Raw genomic sequence first — 14489 nt, forward strand, 5'->3', positions numbered from 1 at the left:
GTCTGAGACTTTTATGACCTGAACTGTTTGTGACCTAATTTTTATGACCTTGCTAATACCTTTATGACCTTTATGACTGTCCAAGGGATTATGCTCGATCTTTAAGGGACACGTATACAAATAAGTTTCCTGTGACTTAATTCCTGTGTGAAACTGTGCCTACAGAACCAGTCTGACCTGGCTCAGTCAAACAGCCTGAGTTCTCTTATATAAGATGCTTGCATTTGACTGTTCTTCATCAGCACTCTGAGATCCCTGTGACTCTCAGTATTGAGGCAAAGTGTCCTGACTCAGTCCATGACTGCTGGATCTTCAGGGATTCTGCACTATGTCACAGTTTGGAACAGGGTGCTGCAAAAAATTGTTTTGGTAAATTCTTTAACAGCACTACTGCATTTTGTGATACTAATCATTGTAACACTGTTTTTTAAATCATTTTCACGGGACGTTGTAAAGCATCCTTTGGTCTATTGAAAGGCACTATATAAATGAAAATGTTATTATTATTATTTAATGATGCCCTATTCTGACCCTGATGCAGGGCCACAATAGGTATTCCAGACCAGGCTTGCAGGATGAGTTCTGTGCTGCACAGTGTTAAACAACAGTGCAACTTTAAAGAAGAAGATGGCTCCTCATGTCACCCAACAACCCTCTGATGTGTGGATCCCATGACCCTGGACCTCTAGTTTTCCACTTCCAGCTTCACCATTTTCAGTTGTTGCTTTTTAAATTCAATCTCTAGTTTTTTTATGTAATGTCTAGTTCATTTTATTTTGAGTTCCACCGTCCGCTTTAAGAGGAACCTCACATTGTCTGGTCCAACCTGAAACAAATAATGGAGTTATAGTTGCTGTACATGTATACATTGTGATTTTGCAGGGCTCAGTCAAAAGTTTAGGGTTGACTTGCACTTGTGATTCTCTTGTTGATGTGTTCAGCTACACGTGGCATCAATTGCACTTCTGTCCATCCTGGGAGAGGGATCCCTCACATCTCTGAATTTTTTTCCCCTTGTTAATGTTTTTTTAGGGGGGTAGTTTTTACTTAATTCCTTAGATGCCACACATTGTTAAGCCCTGTGAGACAAATTGGGATTTGTGAAATTAATTGATTGATCATCACACCAAAAAATAAAATACTCATTAATAACTTTATATTTTCACTGCTTATTTACAGTTTATATTTAGCCTTACACTTATTATTATTATTCTTTTCTAGATATGTGATGGTCAATTACATTTCACTTTGTTTGTCACTATTATCATCTCTACCATCAATCCTTCTTTTCATATAATTTAGAGAATTTTATTCATGCTTCTGACAATGTTGCTCATAATTAACGTCTCTGTCACATGAACCTAGTGTAAACCAATAAATGTACAGTATATTTGGTTAATCTGAGCTGTATAACTAGGTTAACCTGCTCAGTTCTTGTATTGCAGTCACAGAAACTACAATAACTGCAGACAGGTCACCTATACCTGTGAGTGTTAGAGCTCCAGAGTGTCACTTGTGCAGGACATCTGCTGTGTCTAATTTGGGAACTGAAAGAGTTTCTGAGCAAGGAACATAAATGACTTTCATTGGATGATGATATCTTATCAGCTAACCTGCTGTAAAGATAAAAGAACATAAAATGTCTGTTTTATACTCTCTCTCATACACACCTGGATTACTACAGATAGCTTGTGTCTACATCCTCTTTACAGTGAGTAATACATTCCTCTGAGTTCTATCTTAATTTTTATATTGATATTTTTTACCTTTTGAAACATGTTGTTTAGAAGAAAGCTGTTTCCTGCATTGTTTAAAGTTTCAAAATCAAGCAATGTTGATAATTTTTCTCATGCAAAGACACAAAATTTCAGCACAAGTTCCCTCTGTCTTTTTGGTCCTGTTTGTGTTTATCTGTCTATAAAGAATTGTGATCAAGATACATATATTTATATCTATTATATATATTTATATATCTATTCTCTTGGAGAACTAAGAATGAAGACAGTTTCTAAATGACCTCACACTGTATTGTACTGTAAGTATCTGCAAACATTCAGATACCAGTATATTTGCACTAAGCTACTCTCCTGATTATTGGCCAAGCTCTAATGCCAAGTACTCTGCATAGTGAATACATATTTAATCACTGATCCATTCACTGATCCATCTCATATCCTAACATAGCAGCTATCTTGATATATTTTAGTTGCTTTGTGTTATTCAGGCATATCATTTGTAGTTTTGTTACATACTGTTTAAAACAAATGTCATATGTTCTTTACTTCCTCTAAAAGCACTGCAGATTATTTATTAATTTCACAAGTCTGTCTACTTCACATGTGTATTGTTGATAGCCCAGGGAAGTGTTCATCTTAACAACAATTAAATAAACAGGTGACCAGCGCTCTGTAGCAGTCATTGGGGCGTGGCAGTGTGTCTTCAGTCTGTGGAAAGAGTTGTTGACAAGAGTTTTTTTTTTTCGAGTCACCGACACACAGGTGCTTATCTCTGTCATGGCAACAACATTCATAATAACACTTCTTGTTTGGAAATTTGTCTTCAAAGTAAAAGCACAATGCTCATATTGTTGCTGCAAAGATTACAAAGCTTTTATTTGGAAAAGTTGTGAATTTAGGTCTGCTTATTATTGCTTAAAACTCTGAAAGAGCTGACATGTTATATATGAAAAATGAACACCAGTCAAGTAAATAATTCAAACTAACACATAAGCTTCACACATGAACAGTGAAAGCAAATTCAATTTTGTTTTCTAAAAAACATTGACTATAAAATTGTCATTTAAGATAGCATGATCACAAGGTTTTCTAATTTCACTCTTCATCATAGACTGTTAACAAAAAGCTTTGTACACAACGTCCAGCACACTAACAATGAAAAGTGACTGTACATTGTAGAACTGTTTGAGGAGAACTCACTAAAGACAAGGAATAATTCAAAAGTAATTCCATAGTATTGACACAGGAAAAGCAGGTTTAGAACAGACGATGCTGTAATTAATTAAAAACTACATAATATTTTAAAAGAAGCAGAATGTTGGGTGTAAAATGGCCGAACTCCTGCCCTGTTAGCTCATACAGCTGAGCACCTTTGACTAAAAATTCTAGCTAAGTTTAAAATATGAGTCCCGCTTAGTGGTTTCCAAACTATGGGTTGGGACTCTCTGGGGGACAATTGTGATGAAAGATAAAATAAAGTGCTCAAATAATAAATAAAAAGCATGCCATCAGCCTTCCAATTTTCTTTGTCCCCAACATGACCCCTGAGGTGACCATCTCTGGGGATTACAAGGTCACAAGTCTCTGGTACCATTTTGGAGATCCGAGGGTGAACGTTTTTGGGAACCCTGGTCTAGGTTACTTTTTATCAACTTATAATGTAAAGACTATAATTACCACATCTCATTCCAGTCAACAGCAGTCACTATATAACTTACCTTTACAAATATATATCTCTCAACAATGTCGTATTAATGCCATTCCATTATTTCTGCCCTCTGTCTCACCAGCTGATCATGGAGGTCATTAATCCCTTCTGGACCTTCTACAACCTGTATGACAGGATGAAGAACAATGATCAGCAATGTCCCCATATTAAACAGAGAATGAAAGCCCTGGAGCAACTGGTGCTTTTCATCCAACACGAGATGCCAGAACCACTCTCTGACGATGTGAAGGAAGCTTTGGAGAAACTCAGCAAGACTATGATAACAGCTGCTGCAGTGGTCACAAAATTCATGGAGACACATAAGCTGAATCAGATGGTTAAATCCATTGACTACAAATCAGAGTTTGATAGCCTGAACAAAAGTCTCACTGATGCCTTTGTGACTCTCTCGGTGGCTCTGCATGTCTACCAGGAGAAGAAGCTGGACGAGCAGAAGATAAAGCTGACAAAGCAGGAGAAGAAGCTGGACGAGCAGGAGATAGAGCTGGCAAAGCAGGAGAAGAAGCTGGACGAGCAGGAGATAAAGCTGGCAAAGCAGGAGAAGAAGCTGGACGAGCAGGAGATAAAGCTGGCAAAGCAGGAGAAGAAGCTGGACAAGCAGGAGATAATGCTGACAGAGCAGGAGAAGAAGGTGGAGGAGCAGGAGATAAAGCTGGCAAAGCAGGAGAAGAAGCTGGACAAGCAGGAGATAATGCTGACAGAGCAGGAGAAGAAGCTGGACGAGCAGGAGATAAAGCTGGTGATGCAGGAGAAGAATCTGGCAGAACAGAAGAACAAGATCGCTGAGCAGGAAGACATACTACAAAGAGTGGAATCACAGTTATACAATCAAACCAGAGGGTACTACTGTACCCTGCAGTGAAGAAGAGCTTAGTACATGTGTACCTGGCATGCTTTTCTTGTTTGTCTATTTTTGCATCTGTCAGTCTGACACGTCTCGTCATTTGAACATGATCTATTGAATATGATCTATTTACAACCTTCTAAATGAAAACGTTATGTTAATATCCTCTAACTGTAGCCTTGTCTAGCTGGCTCATTTTTAGGTTTCTTGTGTTCCGATTCTTTATCATGAGGTACAAGTTCCTCATAAATAATACAATCCTCTTCACTGTTCATGATGGATGAAAAAATATTGATATTGAATTGATGAATGAATTCTGACATAATCTTAAATTATTTAATGACTATTATACTGTGTATATAATTATGCCATATGTAAATGTATGATTTTTTAAATCATATGTGGATGGTACCTGTCACTTACTGTCAACATTGTGGGGAATAGTGTAAAATAATTGGAATCTTTTTTTTTTTTTTCAACAGCTCTTTGATATGAACGAAGGGAACTGACTTGTACTTCACTGAGAGCCATTCTTTTTATCTGTGTCCAAATTTCATCCACTGCCTGCCCTTAATAAAACCCATGAATGGAGTTCATATTTTTTGTGTTACGATGAATGAATGAATCAGTTTACATATGATGAAAGTGAACGTGCAGCTGCGTTCACTCTCGCTGAAGTTTATTTTATTTTTCATGTTCATTTAAATCATTGTGAAAGATCTATCATCAAACAGCAAACTAGTAGAATGAATCGATATTAGATGACGAGCGTATAACCAAAATGATGCAGTTACTATGGCAGGACATTACAGGTCAAAACATTGTTATTTCATCTACTGGTCAATTTTGGTCTATTTTGCTTCCATGTCTTCTTTAGCATAGACTATTACTATTATGAAAATGTGCTGTAATTTAGAAAAGAATTATTCAATTCATAAATCAGACTACCACATTAATTCTATGACAGTGGTCAGTGCTCTGCACACTGAATCCACATTCATTGACTTTAGACTGTGTGCTGCACCTAAGGTTTAATAGGGCAAACACTTATTATAGCCTTTACCCAGTCACACTGCAGCCACCACCCTGCGACCAGACATTGTCCTTGAGTTTGAGTCCACCAAACAAGCTGTGCTGGTGGAGCTGACAGTGCCATGGGAAGATCAGTTGGAAGAAGCCTTTGAAAGGAAGCTCTCAATGCACAGGACTGGTCAGCAACGTCAGCAGGCTGGATGGAGAACAAGGTGTCTCCCAGTGGAAGTTGGGTGCAGGGGTTTCGCAGCCCATTCGCTAATAAGATTGGGCATCAAAGGAGAGAGGAAGAGGAGAGCCATCCGTAGTACCAGTGATGCGACAGAGAGAGCCTCAAGATGGCTGTGGCTCAAAAGAGGAGAGCCATGGAGTCAGAGTAGCTAGCCATCTGTGCGCAAGCTGGGGTCCGATCAGCTGGGTCACCTGGAGGAGGGTGTATGATGTTGAAAGACGTTCTCCATTACACATGGCATCTATTGCACTTCTGTCCGTCCTGGGAGAGGGATCCCTCGTGTTTTTTTTCCCCTGTTAAAAGTTTTTTTTGGTCGTTTCTCCTTACTCCTGTTGAGGGTTAAGGGCAGAGGATGTCACACCTTGTTAAAGCCCTATGAGACAAATTGTGATTTGTGAATATGGACTATACAAATAAAATGTGATTGATTTAAACACCTGATGATTCCAGGACCATCACTGAAGATGTGTCCGGAGGCATCAGAAGATGTATGTTCACAGCTTATCAAGGTGGCCCCGTCTGGCTCCTTTGGCAGCACCACTGCACTGAGGCGCATTACTTCACTGGTCAACAAGTGACTCTGCTCCTCTGATGTTTTCTAATCATCACACTTAGAACAGATCTTTATAAAAACCTGCTGAATTCATTTTCATGTTCCTGCATAAACGGGGCGTCACTTCTTCTGCAACAGTGAAGTTTAAACACAACGTTGCATCATAATCTGTGGAAAGTACTTCTGTCTACAGGTGTGTGTGTGTGTGTGTGTGTTTGTGTGTGTGTGTGTGTGTGTGTACTAACATTCTTGTTGTGGTTATTAGTTGTCAAAAAAACATTCAAATCTTTTTTGTTTTCTCAATGTATATTAGATGATAAATCAATGACTCATCATGACTGAATTAAATTAAATTCAATTAAATTTTATTTGTATAGCGCCAAATCATAATATACATTATCTCAAGGCACTTTACAAAGAAGGTCAGGACCTTAAAATCAAAATATAAAGAAACCCAACAGTTCCCACAATGAGCAGCACTTTGGCGACTGTGGAGGAAAAACTCTCTCATTAACAGAGAGAAACCTCTAGAACCAGACTCAATGTGGGCGATCATCTGCCTCGACCGGTTGGGGTGAGCAAAGAAAACAGGGGAGGAGAGGAGAGATGGGTGGAAAAGAGGGGAGAGAAGAGAGAGAGATAGTTGGGAGGGGGAAGTAGGTGACAGAAAGACCAGGGACACTTGGGCGCCATCAGGTATCAGATCTGATTAGTTAAAAATGGAACAACAGTGTAAAGACTATTAATTACTGTGGATAACAGACACATTTGATATCATAATGAATTACTGCAATATTGTAATTAGTAATAGGAGAAGTTGTTGAGAGAGAAAAAAGAGAGAGAGAGACTATGGGAGTACAAAGTGAAATAGTCATTGACATGTATTGAAATAAATAAATGAGTGTGGGGGGGCAGAGAGACAGAGAGAAGTGGAGAAGTGCTCAGTGGATGATGGGAGTTCCCCCAGCAGTCTAGACCTATAGCAGAATAACTAAGGGATGGTTCAGGACTCACCTGATCCAGAACTAACTATAGGCTTTATCAAAGAGGAACGTTTTAAGTTTTACTTTAAATGCTGGGACAGTGTCTGCCTCCTGAACCCAGAGTGGGAGCTGGTTCCACAGGAGAGGAGCTTGGTAGCTGAATGCTCTACCTCCTGTTCTACTCTTACAGTTTCTTGGAACCACAAGAGAGCCTGTGTTTTGTGAATGAAGTGATCTATTTTGATATATGAAGGGGCTTGATTGTTAAGGGCTTTAAATGTGAGGAGCAGGATCTTGAATTCTATTCTGAATTTTACAGGGAGCCAATGTAGAGAAGCTAAGACAGGAGTGATATGATCTCTCCTTCTTGTTCCTGTCAGCATTCGTGCTGCAGCATTTTGGACCAACTGGAGACTTTTTACCAATTTCCTGGGACATCCTGATAATAAAGAGTTCCAGTAATCTAATCTAGACGTAACGAATGCGTGGACTAGTCTTTCAGCATCTTTGTTAGGCAGGATGTTTCTAATTTTGTGAATATTGTGCAGGTGGAAGAAAGCTGTCCTAGAGACTTGTTTTATGTGTTTGTTAAATGACACGTCCTGGTCAAACATAACTCCAAGGTTCCTCACAGTGGAGCTGGAGGCCAGACTGACACCATCCAAGGTGAGTATCTGTTCAGACAGTGATTCTCTAAGATGTTTAGGGCCGATTACAACGACCTCAGTTTTGTCTGAATTTAGAAGTAGGAAGTTTTGGGTCTTCCAGGCCTTGATGTTCTGGAGACATTCCTGAAGTTTAACTAAGTGATTAGATTCATCATGCTTCAGAGAAATGTAACAGCTGGGTGTCATCTGCGTAACAATGGTGGTGGACATGGTGCTTTCTCATGATGTTGCCTAAGGGGAGCATATATAAGGTGAAGAGAATTGGTCCAAGGACAGAAAACCAGTCTAGTGCAGTTCCTCTGATCCCTATATGTTGTTCTAGTCTCTGTAACAAGATCTTGTGATCTATGGTGTGAAATGCTGCACTAAGATCCAACAGGACGAGTACAGAGACAAGTCCATCAGAAAAAGGTCATTAGTGACTTTCAATAGTGCTGTTTCTGTGCTGTGATGGATTCTAAATCCTGACTGAAAATTGTCCAGCAAACCGTTACTATCTAAGTAACCACACAGCTGATTAGCAACAGCTTTTTCTAGGATTTTAGAAATGAAGGGCAGGTTTGATATGAGTCGGTAATTAGCTAAAGCCTCTGGATCAAGTGTAGGCTTTTTAAGCAGAGGTTTAATAACTGCTACCATAAAAGCTTGTGGTACGTAGCCGGTTAACAACGACATATTAATCTGATTTAATATGGAACTGTCAATCAGGGGGAAAATTTCCTTAAAAAGTCCAGTTGGGACCGAGACCTGAATCTAGTGTACTATTGGTCTGGACAGACCTGGATTCTATACAATACATTTTCAGGATTTATCTGCAGCATTTTTGGAAGAAACACTTTTGGCTTTTGTACACAAAGCTGTACCAAGTAGTTTGAAATAGTTCTTTTCAAACATAACCCCAACCCAATGTGCTTGTCAGAACATTTCTTTTTAACAGCAGCGATCCATGCAGCATTTAGGTCTTCATCTTTTCCACTCTTTAAAAAAACTACCAATGTCACATTTCATGCATACAGACAAGAGCAACACCCCAGAATGCCAGATGTGGCAAATGTGCAGGGTAAAATATCATAAACGTGTCTAATTTTGCAGAGATCAAGTCTTTTTCCTTTATTCTTTTTACTCATGCATCAAAGAACATGTTTCTCTTGTTTTAACGCAAACAAGTTTTTACAATGGATATATTTTGTGGTGAAACTGTCATGAAGGCAACGGGTCTAATGAGAGGCATTGGGGCCATGGGAGCTGTGGTTGGGGAGACATTGAAGGAGGACATTGTAGCAGGGACACACTGGGGGACAAAACTGGTGGAGAGAGGGATAGGGGCCATGGTTCCACGAAAACACATGGGGTTTGTGGGGAGAGACACTTGCATGGTGGTCATGATGCTTTGAGTAGGCTGGGTAGCTGGGGGAATGATCACTGGCCTGGGGCCTGCAAAGCTGTGCATTGGAGTTGTGGGGTGACACACTGGCATTGAGTGATATATAAATGGTTTGGGGTGAGCTATAGGCAAGGTAAGAGGTATGGGTGCTGTAGGCATGGGGGGAGGCCTCAGAGCTGTGGGGCTAGTCAGAGGTCGCTCATTGTGTCTCATTCCTGAAACAGAGTCATAGACTTTGCACAGCATGTTCCCATGTTCGACCTGCAGAGCCCCGGACAGGACCTGGAAATTATCCGTGAGTCTTTCGTTGATCTTACAGAGCTGTTCTTCATGGCTATTGGACCTCAGGAAGCTCTTGAAAGCCTTAGTTCGAGAGTATTTCATTATCAGCCCTTTGGCTGAATTCAGAGTGACACAGAGGTTATTCAGAGCATTGACCAAAGCGGAAGACATTTGGCCCGGCCCCCTTTGTTGGATTGTCAGAACCACTTCCTCAATGGCTTTGACTCTTTGGGCGACTCGTTGACAGCGCTCCTTGTTGGTCTTCATATTTTCAACCATTCCATAGATGCTTTTGCATACAGAGAAGATAGAAGATAGAAGCTCTAGCTCTTCCATGATCAGCTGTAGAGACAGATAGGCAGCTAGCTTGAAATTATATATAAGGATACCTCAGTGAAGAGAACTTTACTACTACAATACAACAACTGAATTTAGTTTACAAAACAACATTGGTTAAACAAATTCAACTGACCTGAGCTTTGAACGAAATGAACAAAATCTGGTGAATTGATGAACTCTACAGGAAATGTATACTTGATATATTTTTATATACTTTTATATCCTTGATATATTACTTCTTGGTTGAGGTCAGAGATCAGTGTATGATATTGAAAAGGTTAATGGTGATGGTGTGTTTTTTTTCCAATTTAAACAATACTACAATCTTTCCCAACCTTGACCAAAGTGCTCCTGTTGCCTTAACTGCAGAGGGGACTCTGGATATGATCCCTGGTCTTTGTCATTCATAACCATAACACTTAACCCTAATGTTTGATATGATGAAGTTGGAAACATACAGCTGCATACAGCTGTGCTTGGTCAGTGAATGAAGTATAATTCCTCCGCATATACAAATCTTCAGAGTGTGCTCAAGTTAAATTGCAAGATTTTGGGGGCGGATACTAATTCAACTACAGCAGTACATGTTATGGAATTTTCCTAGACACTGTCTCTTGTCCTCTCTGGGGCATTGTGCAACAGGCTGTTGTGTTGTGGAAAATCTGCTGATCAATGGTCAACTCATCAATGAAGAAAGCGTTCAGGAGTCTTTTAACGTCTTCTGCTGAAATATATATTGCAGCTTGGCCAAGGAGAAAATTAGAATTCATCCATACAACATATGTGCATGATGCTCTCTCATATTCTGAAGTCTGCTTTCCTGCAATCACACTTTAAACCTCAACAGATCATTTAATCTATGGGTTACGCAGTGTCATATCTGTGATGTCTAGGGGGTGAAGCCTTTGACCTTTGCCAAGCTCTCGCACTTCCCAAACACAACGGCCTGCTGCACTATGCCCCAGAGAGGACAAGAGTCAGTGTCTATGAAAATTCCATAACAATACACTGAAGCAAACAGTGCATAAAAGTCGTACCATGTTCAAAGCTACCGTGTTCTCGACAACTGACGTACTTGATACGAACAGTGAAACGCATCAACAACATTCCTGTCAAAGCCCTGGAATGTTGTCATATCATAGTGTCTGAATCTGTTATCATTGTTTCTGTCAACTCTGACCATGATAAAGCTACGCTGTCATACTGTGATAAAGACCAAGAACATTAAAAAATACTGCTACGATACATATGTTGGCACAGTCAACATGACATCTGCCGCTGTCTGAAACTGCTGTAATACTGATTTTATTTTCCACACATTGGAGCTTTGTTAGCTGTACATAAAGTTTGGCATGTTTTTTTTCATAGAATGAGGAAGAGATGATTAAACTAAGCAAAACCTGATTCAGTGTTCACATGGGCACTTGAATATAGTTTGAAGATTGACTGAACCCATCTTTCAAATGTTCACTCTGGATTTGAGAAAATGATCCTTCCTCTTAAGCAAAAGAAACTTTATGAAACCACTTGGATTATCTGAAATATGGATTGTCACAAAGCTGACAAATCAGTCAGCCAAATCAGTTTTTATTTTTTTTAGTCCATGCAAAGTCTGAATGTTTTTACAAAATCTCAAATCAGAGCAGAGCAGTTTGTTCAGAGACCATACCAAAATAAATCGATTTACCTTTCAGTGGATGTTGACGAGCTGTCTGTCTGGGTTCAAGTGTGGATGATTTAAAAACGAAAGTATTGTTTAGTTTTACCGTCATCGGCTGTGATGCCGTGTTTGATAAACCTGCCTTTCAGGTTTAGAGTAATGTGAGAGGAGCCACTCTTAAATTTGTCTCACCTTTCTGACCACTTCTGAACACAACAGAGTATTTTTTAAGTTCCTGAATGTCTATAAGTATGAAACTAACAAGTTAAATCAAGCTATTACACAAACTATGAAAAGGATGGTATCTGATTACATTTTTCTGCAGGTATGGTGGTAAGTAACCAACCAGAACATCAGTCAGATGTGGAATTAAAAAAACAGAAAAGCAGCTGCCATGGAAATTCCACAAACTGTTTTCCAACATGATCATAATAACTTGTTAGCATTTTGTTAAGTTTACAAGAGCTGAGAGAAGGTGACAGTAACACCTTGTTTTTCACAAAGCTCTGTGTATGTATGAGTCCTGAGTCCATTCCTTAAGAAGCCTAGTGTTCTTCCGTGTGTTTGAAACGCCTTCTGATTTTTTCCGGTTTGTAAATTTACCTTGAGTATGTTGAATAAATGTAAGATGTTAAAATGTTTAATGTTTGACATTCTGTGTGCACTGTGGGCCACAAAAAGATAATATAAAGTGAAAAACTTTGGCAACATGCTGGTGAAGCTAGACTGGATGGGGAAAAACAAGATACAGAAGCTTCTCTTCCATGACTGTGGTGGATTTCTAGATCTACTTGTAAGTGTTATGGAAGTTGTCTGGAAGCTGGTGAAAGAAGAACTCAGCAGCTGATGTCTTAACCAGAAGATTTGAATGTATGTAATTCTCTATATGTTACATGTAGGTGTTCACATCCTGTTAGATAGTTCAATCTAAATATGCATTCCTAAACCACATTGTGTCCTCACGTCTGGACACTGGTGGAAAACACAAAAGAGTGGAAGTTGGTGTCTCTCTGTCTGGGACATCTGAGTTAGATATGAAAGTCTCTAAGTGTAGACACTACAATGTACTGTTGGTTGGTCCTTTATCTACAACCTGACCTTGGGTACTGCTTAGAGAGAGAAGGGAGACAGACACACTTCTCTTAATGGTGTACAGATATAATGTAATATACTCTATATATACATAATAGTGGCATATACAGTAATGTGTGAGGATATACAATAATTCCTCAACAGTAAGGGAACACATTTCCTTGTGTTGAACAGTGGGGGGCACAGATTATTTGTTTCACAGAATTACAGAAACAGAAAAAACACTATAGGCCTACTGCTCTATCAATCAATCAATCAAATTGTATTTGTAGAGCCCATATTCACAAATTGTTTGTCTCATTGGGCTTAACAAGGTGTGACATCCTCTGCCCTTAACACTAAACAAGAGTAAGGTAAAACTACCTAAATCCCCACAGGAGGGAAAAAACCTAGAAACCTCAGAGGGAGCCACGTGTGAGGGATTCCTCTCCTGGGATGGAGCGAAATGCAATTAAATGCCCTGAGTGGCAGAGCCACTTTGTTTTGGTTTAATGAGCACACAATACATTGAGATAATGCATGTTGTGCTTTGGTACTATGCAAATAAAACTGAATTGAATACAGCAGTTATCATTTTGATAACAAGTATTTGATTTATTTGCAGCAGCTGACGGAATGTTTTTTCATATCTAGTTTATATTAGTTTGTTAGTTTTTGATAATAATTATAATCATATCCATTAGATCCCTCAGGTCCTCTGCAGCTGGCCTTCAAGTCATGCCAAAGATTTCCACAAAAACACACAGGGAGTGGTTGGGCAGCTGTGTCTCCTGAGATTGAGCAGGCTGTCCACTGGTCTCAGAGTTGGTAGTTCGTTTCCTGTCTCCTCCTCAAGTGCCAAAGTGTCCTCAGGCAAAACAGTGAACCCCAAGCTGCCTCACTTGTATCTTTACTTGAATAAAATCATCAGCTACATGAATACATTTAATGAGTCTGCCTTTGTCAACAGTCTGAGGGACTTCTTTAAAAGAAGCCTTCAGACACATATTAAGTATGACTTCTATTCAAGGGCCTTGTAATTTACAGAAACAACATGCATATTATTGAATATTGTCTAAGATGACACTAAGCAGGCTGTGATGTATACATCCAATTTTTCCTGTTTGATGGGAGCCCCATCCTTTTTGCCTCACTTACTGCAGACACACACACATAGACTCTTGTCTTCTTTAGAGCTGCTGTATGCAGGCAGCATTCAGAAGTTTAGTCTTAAAGAATTTGGTTCAGGGTAACAAGGGCAGCTTGTGAAGGAAGATGTGTTTTACCTTTTTTCACTAAAGTCACTCTCAGTAACCCATTGCCCATGCAGGCCCTGGAGGCAGTATCTGTTTGAAGGTACAATTAAGGGCTTGTTTAAATTCTAGATAAAGTAAAGTTCTACCTGAGGTTTCTCCAAGTAACATTGGAGCCAGATCTGGGTTGCCAGATCTTGTGCTGTCTGAGGTTTGATGTTAATGTGATGTGATTACTGTGTGTACTTTTAACTCTTTGAGGAGTGAGTGGTGTCTGTATGTTCAGGTGACGGAGTGTGTGTGGCAGTGCCCAAGTGTCCTGGCAGCAATCAACTTTATCCGTATAGCATGTGCACACACCCACTCAGCATGTGAGTCCTTTGTCCATTCATGTCTTGCAGAAGTAGATCCGGAGGTCACTTGGACTCAGTCGTGACCTTTGCTGCACTCTGGTTGAATTCTGTTTATCCTTTGTTCGAAGAACTCAGCTGACTGACAAGCACCCTTACCACACCATTTCCTCTCCAGCACAGAAATGATGCAGCCACACCTATACATATAGACTATATGTTCCAGACACAGAACAATACATTCAAACACCCGGGGTGGTGGGGTGGGGGTTTGGTCAGGGCGCAACCCACACAGACACATTTCAATATGAACACAGACACTTCACTTTTTTATCTCACTCACAGCATCCACCCTGCCTGTCTGACCCTGCAG

General features: G+C 39.7%; 1 protein-coding gene across 1 annotated transcript; it reads left to right on the plus strand.

Moving 5' to 3' along the window:
- Positions 1-1504: 1504 nt before the first annotated feature.
- LOC138410784 (putative golgin subfamily A member 6-like protein 19) lies at positions 1505-4903 on the plus strand. Its single transcript, XM_069527922.1, has 2 exons — positions 1505-1711; positions 3527-4903. Exons 1-2 carry the CDS (start codon positions 1640-1642, stop codon positions 4325-4327), a joined length of 873 nt encoding a protein of 290 aa, XP_069384023.1. The 5' UTR covers positions 1505-1639; the 3' UTR covers positions 4328-4903.
- The last annotated feature ends 9586 nt before the right edge of the window (positions 4904-14489 follow it).

Source organism: Paralichthys olivaceus, chromosome 7, assembly GCF_024713975.1.
Source record: "Paralichthys olivaceus isolate ysfri-2021 chromosome 7, ASM2471397v2, whole genome shotgun sequence".
Lineage (NCBI taxonomy): Eukaryota > Metazoa > Chordata > Actinopteri > Pleuronectiformes > Paralichthyidae > Paralichthys > Paralichthys olivaceus.